Raw genomic sequence first — 6094 nt, 5'->3', positions numbered from 1 at the left:
CCATAATTCAAAAAGAGTCATGTACCACAATGTTCACTGCAGCTCTATTTACAATAGCCAGGACATGGAAGAAACCTAAGTGTCCATAGACAGATGAATGGCAAAAGAAGATGTGGCACATATATACAATGGAATCTTAGCCATAAATAGAAACGAAATTGAGTCATCTGTAGTGAGGTGGATGGACCTAGAGTCTGTCACACAGAGTGAAGTAAGTCAGAAAGAGAAAAACAAATATCATATATTAACACATATATGTGGAATCTAGAAAAATGGTACAGATGAACCTATTTGCAGGGCAGGAATAGAGACGCAGATGTAGAGAACGGATGTGTGGACACGGGGGGAAAGGGAGGGTGGGATGAATTGGGAGATTAGGATTGACATATATACACTATCATGTGTAAAATAGCTAGCTAGTGGGGACCTGCTGTATAGCACAGGGAGCTTAGCTTGGTGCTCTGTGATGACTTAGATGGGTCGGATGGGTGTTGGGGGGAGGGAGGTCCAAGAGGGAGGGCATATGTGTATACATATAGCTGATTCACTTCGTTGTACAGCAGAAACTAACACAACATTGTAAAGTAGTTATACAACAATTTTAAAAAAACATAAATTGATAAGTATCCAAAAGTCTGACAATTTGTACTATTGGCAAGGGTATGACAATACCCTTGCCAATAGTATGAGGGCAAATACTATAGATATGAGGACAAAACACTCATATCCTATTTATGGGAATGTGAACTAATATAAGCCTTCTAAGAGGGTAATTTGCAACATATATCAAGTTTGAAAATGTACTTATTTTTTTATTTAGCTCATATAAGCATGTAAAAATATGTGTTCAAGCACTTTCACTATAATATTGCCTACATTAGCAAAAATCAAAACCAAAAAGCTAGAAACAAAATCACTACCCATCAGTATTATTTTTTTTAACCATGAGTATGGATTATCTTTGTAACATTTTTTATTAAACAGAGACAAAAATGTTTTATTCAAAGCAGATCCTGAAACTAAAATAGAATCCGATTTTCCTTCTATCTCCCTCTGGTGGCAAGTTTTCTCAATCATATTACAAGAGCGAAGGGGCATTTCATTTACCTCTGATCATCTAGTCAAGATTAAAATTAATTCAAACTGGGAGGAAAAACATATATATTTTTTTCCTTTAATTTGAACTACATAACATTTAAAGAAATGTACGTTTTATACTTTCAACTTGGCCCTGGTCAAATTTCATAATTTTCCACTTAAGAAAGTACAATTTATTGAAGTCTCACTCTACTAAGTCTGAGTTAATGTGTAAAATATTGCACAAAACATGAAAACTGCAGTTGTCAAATACTCAGAAGTAATTCTTTTTCACCTTCTATTTCTCATCTGAGACCTAGGTTGCTGAGATTAGAGAGGGGCTCAGTTAAAGGTTTCCCAGAACAAGGAAGACTTCAATGTGTGTGTAGTATAAGCTAATAGGCTCCTATTCTAAAAGATGAGCCCTTTGGCAATTAGCTGTCGCACATAGGCAGTTATTCCCTCTTTTAAGAATTCCTATAGAGACTAATTGGAAGTGCCCTTAGTTTCCTATAGAGCAAGTTATCTTCTCAAATTGGTGGATCATGGCCTGCCTCCTCATAGTTTTCCCCAATTTAAGTGGTCACTGAAAACCTATCTCCTTATCATGAGCAGCTTTTGTTCAATTCCTTCATAAAATCTCTTATGAGGCAGTAGCATATAAAAGGTTTTTGTTCCTGAAGAACAAGAAAATGAGTCATGAACCCACGTTGCTATTCTATTTAATCACAGTAACATAAAATTAATTTGTCTTCTAAACTTTTCTGTATAATTTGAATTTTCTACAATGATCATTTATTTTTGTAAACATAAATGTTTACAAAAAAACAAATTAAAAAAAGACAAAAAAAGCAAGTAAAAACAAAATAGCCAAAGTAGAAAGTATCTATAAACAAATATTACAGATAAGAAATACAATTACTAGTTTCCATCATTAAAATAACTCTACACTTTATAAAATGCTCCCTTTCACAATAGGATCCCTAATTTATTTTTCCATGTATTTACACATCACCACTTGACAGACACACTGAAGACAAAGGATATTATTAGTTGATGTGATCAATTTAAATATAGCCAAATGAAAATAATTTCTGTTATAAGATATAAATTATTTTCAAGAATTTGATTCACACAAAATTTCTCAGATACACATCTAATGTAAACAACAAGGTATACCTTTATAGAATACACTTACCAAAACCGCCCAGTTGTTCGTATGGCCACTTCTAAAGAACTGTTCCGCTTGATCCTATTAGTCAAATAATAGCAAAAAGCTTAAAAGAAAGTCACATTTCCCAGAATAAAGACTGATAAAGGACAGTTACGATTCACGGAGTTTTTACAGTTGTAATAACAGTAAGCCATCATTATGCAAGTTTATAAATATTCTAGTATCTGACCTTATGAAAGACAAAATAGTTTTATTTGGGGGGAGCAGGAGGCTACTGCAAGAGGGGATTTTTGTTTTTAAACATTTTATCTCAAATGCAGTCAGCTCTTCCTCATGCTTCTCATTTTCTATTCAATCTTCAAATTGTGAATGACATTTCATTTCTTGATTCACATATATTAATACCCTTCCTGCCGAAATTTCATTCAATATTCGCTCCTACTCTGTGCTGAGTGCTTCCTATTATTTTATTTTAACTCACCAATATATGTGATTAAACACATTCTCTAGCATACTTCCATGTACCATTTTGCTAATCTGTTAAAGTCTGAATTATATTTACCATCATGGAATATTAAAAACCTCAGCATCCAATACCATCCAGACACCTAATGAATATGACTTTTATTATATATTAAAATAATAGTGAATATAAACCATAATGATTTCAGATCTTCCCCTAAACAGTATGAATTACTAGAACAGTCAGACTGCCTGGATTCAAATCTGGACCCTACTACTTACTAGCTGTATAAACTTAGGAAAGCTGCTTAATTTCTTTGTACTTCCATTTCCCCACCTATAAAATGATAACATTACCTGACTCACAGAATGTAGGAATGGTGACTAGAACATAGTAATTGTATAACAAATATTAGCTGTTTTAATTTTCAGCTGGCAAGAAAATTTCAGAAAGAATGAAATAAAAAATTCACTCAGTGTGTGTGTGTCATATATGTGTGTGTGCGTCATATATGTGTGTGTGTGTGCGCGCCATATATATATATATATATTTCTTTTTAAACTTTCTCAACAGCTGCATAGATGCTAAAGAAAGCAATGTGCTATAGTGGTTTAGGAATTTGAAGATCTGACTGTGAGAATGGAGTTAAGTCATTTAGCTCTGTAGACTTGATTTTCCTCATGTAGAAATGGGAGTTGACCCGATAACCTCTAATGTCCCTTCCAGCTCCAAAATCCTCACATCATTAAGACTTCAGTGAAAAAATTGAGATGGCAAAACTCTTTTGTGATTGTTTAGACAATATAGACACTGCAAAGTTATTCATTCATTCTACACATAGTGGAGCACCTATTATGTGCCAGGTACCATGTAATGTACAGGGATGCAAAAAAGTCACTAAAAAGCATGCTGCTTTCTCTCAAGAATCCCAGAGTTCAATAAAGAAGACAAGCATGCAAACACATTACACTACTATGTAACGTTCATTCATTCATCACATTCATTGGGTACCATGTGCCAGTCCCTGTTCAGTGCTCAGAATACAATGATGGGCAAAAATAGTGCTAGTACTTGCCTCCAAAGAGGTTACTATCCAATTTGATAGACATACATTAAGCAGATAAGGACAAACTACAAATTCTATAAAGGTAAGATATACAGTATCATAAAAGAGTATAATAGGGGGACCTAACCTGATCAGGGAATGGGAGGGGGAAGGGCAGGCAGGGATGTCAGGGAAGGTTTCTCTAGAGAAGTGACATTTGGTTAGGATCCAAAAGATAATGAGAAGAGGGAAGATAATTCCAGACAGAGGGAACATGAGCCCAAATGGCAGAAGGAAGCTTAAAAATTTCTAGAAACTGAAAGATTAGCACAACTAGAAGTTTGAAAAAGAGAGAGCGGGAGAGAGAACTGGAGGTGTAGGCAGGAGCCAAAGAATGCAAGGCCTTGTTTATGGGTCATAATCAAGATTTAGTTCTTTATCCTTAAAGCAGCATTAAGGTATATACGGGTGACATGATCGGATTTGCATATTTAAAAGTTACTCGGGCTGCAGCTTGGAGAACAGACTGGAAAGAAAAAAGAATGACTTGAGCCAGACCAATTAGGCAGCTATTGTCCTCTAAGTGAAAGATGATGTAATAATAGAGTACAAAGAATACATGGGTTATAAGAGACGAGTGCTATACTAGCTAAGTGCACAAATTACAACAGTAAAGGCAAAAGTAAAGGATAGGGAAAGATTCTACAGAGGTTAGCTTTTACTGCATTTAGTAAATAAGCAAACAGAAGAAACTGGAGGAATGAAATATGGTAATGTAAAAAAGCACAGCTGTGTAACTACAAAAAAGAGTAATGGTATCCAAAATGAAGTATACAAAATAACCTACTAAATAAGGAAAATAGAACTTCTATTTAAGTTTACATTATCTAAACAATATGCTTTATAAATACTGAATATATAAATTAGCAATAATTCATGAATAGAAAGAGGGAGTGCATGCTCTCTTTTTAACTGGTAGGGATGTGTATTCAAAAAGTTTTGAGCCGCTGGTCTAAGCTCAAGGTCTGAGATGGTGGGGAGAATGGGGTCCTATATGAAGAATGGAAAAGTCTCTGCTTAGAGACCAGATCATGATGTTTAGACTCTATTCTGTATGTAATGAAAAAAATACTGAAAAGATTCAATCAGAAGAATAACCTGATCAGGTTTACATTTGATGAAGACTAAAGTAAGGGAGTTTGGAAGCCTAGAGGAAAAAAGATAAAGTTATTGCAATAATCTAAGCAAGAAATGACCAGGGCCTGCATTAAGCCAGTCGAACTGGACAGGTGAAAGCAATTTTAAAAGTTCAGAACATAGAATTTAGTGATGATTAAAATGTGAAATAAAGAGAGGAGTTAATTTTTTTAAACCCTAGGTTTCTAGCTTAGAAGCAACCCCACAGGAGGTGGGGTAGGCAGAATATAAAACTTTGGACACAAATTTTCAACTGTCTGCTGACTATCTGGGCCCCTAAGCCAGCTGGATATTCTGAAAAATGATGCTAGAGATGTAGGCTGCAGAACTGGACGAAGGTATTGTCAGACTATAGGGGATAGTAAAAGCTTTGTAACGCGCCAGAACGTAGTGTGAGCCAAAAATAAAACACCGTATCCATCTGACTCCTATTAAAGGAGAGCGTTAAAGTTTGGTAGCAGGGAAAAATAGGTGCGGCACTCACGCGCTGACCTTTCACCAGCTAGGGACTGCACGCTAGTCGGAGCAAAGGATCAGGCCCTCCCCCGCCCCCAGGACTTGATTCTTTTCATTAACCATTTTAAAAGGCTGAAACAGACGGACACTGTCCTATCCCGTCCCCTGCGACACCCTCCCCACAGCCCAGTCAGCCTAGGAAGAGGCTGGTGGGTGACTCCAGAAGGCTTCCCTCGGCGGCTGTGTATCGGACATCTGCTGGGCGCTGACAGCCAGGCCACAGCTGTCCCCCCAGGGCCCTGTCGCTCAGAGGGCCTGACTCCTACCTCGATCTGACTAGCGGCCAAGCTGCCGAAGGGCAAGAGCAATAACCCTACCAGGGTAGAGAAACCCTGGCCGAGAAAACAGGTGTCAGCCATGTTTGCCGGCTTCAGACTCGCGCACCTGGAGGGGCGGAGCGAGTGCCGTAAAGCAGCGCGGGGCAGGGTTTTGCGTACTTTTGTTTTGGTTTTTTTTTTTCTTTGCGACGCCTGCCCCGCCTCCTGGCCCCTCGCCCGGCTTTAGAAGCCCGCGCTTCCGTAGACCTTGAGTTTCCCGGGTAACTGGGGCACAGTAGGTGAAGGACTTGAGTACTTTATCTTTGACTACGTTTTTCATTTTTGTTGTTGTTGTTGTTGTACGT

The 6094-nt window shown here is 37.4% G+C and overlaps 1 protein-coding gene across 1 annotated transcript in view; it reads right to left on the bottom strand.

Annotated features, from left to right (window-relative positions):
• PIGK (phosphatidylinositol glycan anchor biosynthesis class K) overlaps positions 1–5852 on the bottom strand; it is a 135803-nt gene extending 129951 nt beyond the window's left edge. Inside the window, exons 1-2 of the mRNA XM_029229157.1 lie at positions 5739–5852; positions 2276–2329 (exon numbers count right to left, since the gene is read on the bottom strand). Of these exons, the coding sequence (XP_029084990.1) occupies positions 2276–2329; positions 5739–5831 (147 nt within the window). The 5' untranslated portion in view covers positions 5832–5852. The remainder of the gene's footprint in view (positions 1–2275; positions 2330–5738) is intronic.
• Positions 5853–6094: the final 242 nt, after the last annotated feature.

The sequence above is a fragment of the Monodon monoceros genome, unplaced genomic scaffold (genome assembly GCF_005190385.1).
Source record: "Monodon monoceros isolate NGI ecotype Baffin Bay Population unplaced genomic scaffold, NGI_Narwhal_1 Super_Scaffold_18, whole genome shotgun sequence".
NCBI lineage: Eukaryota > Metazoa > Chordata > Mammalia > Artiodactyla > Monodontidae > Monodon > Monodon monoceros.
The sequence above is the reverse complement of the archived record's forward strand: the minus strand, read 5'-3'. Positions and strand labels throughout refer to the sequence as shown.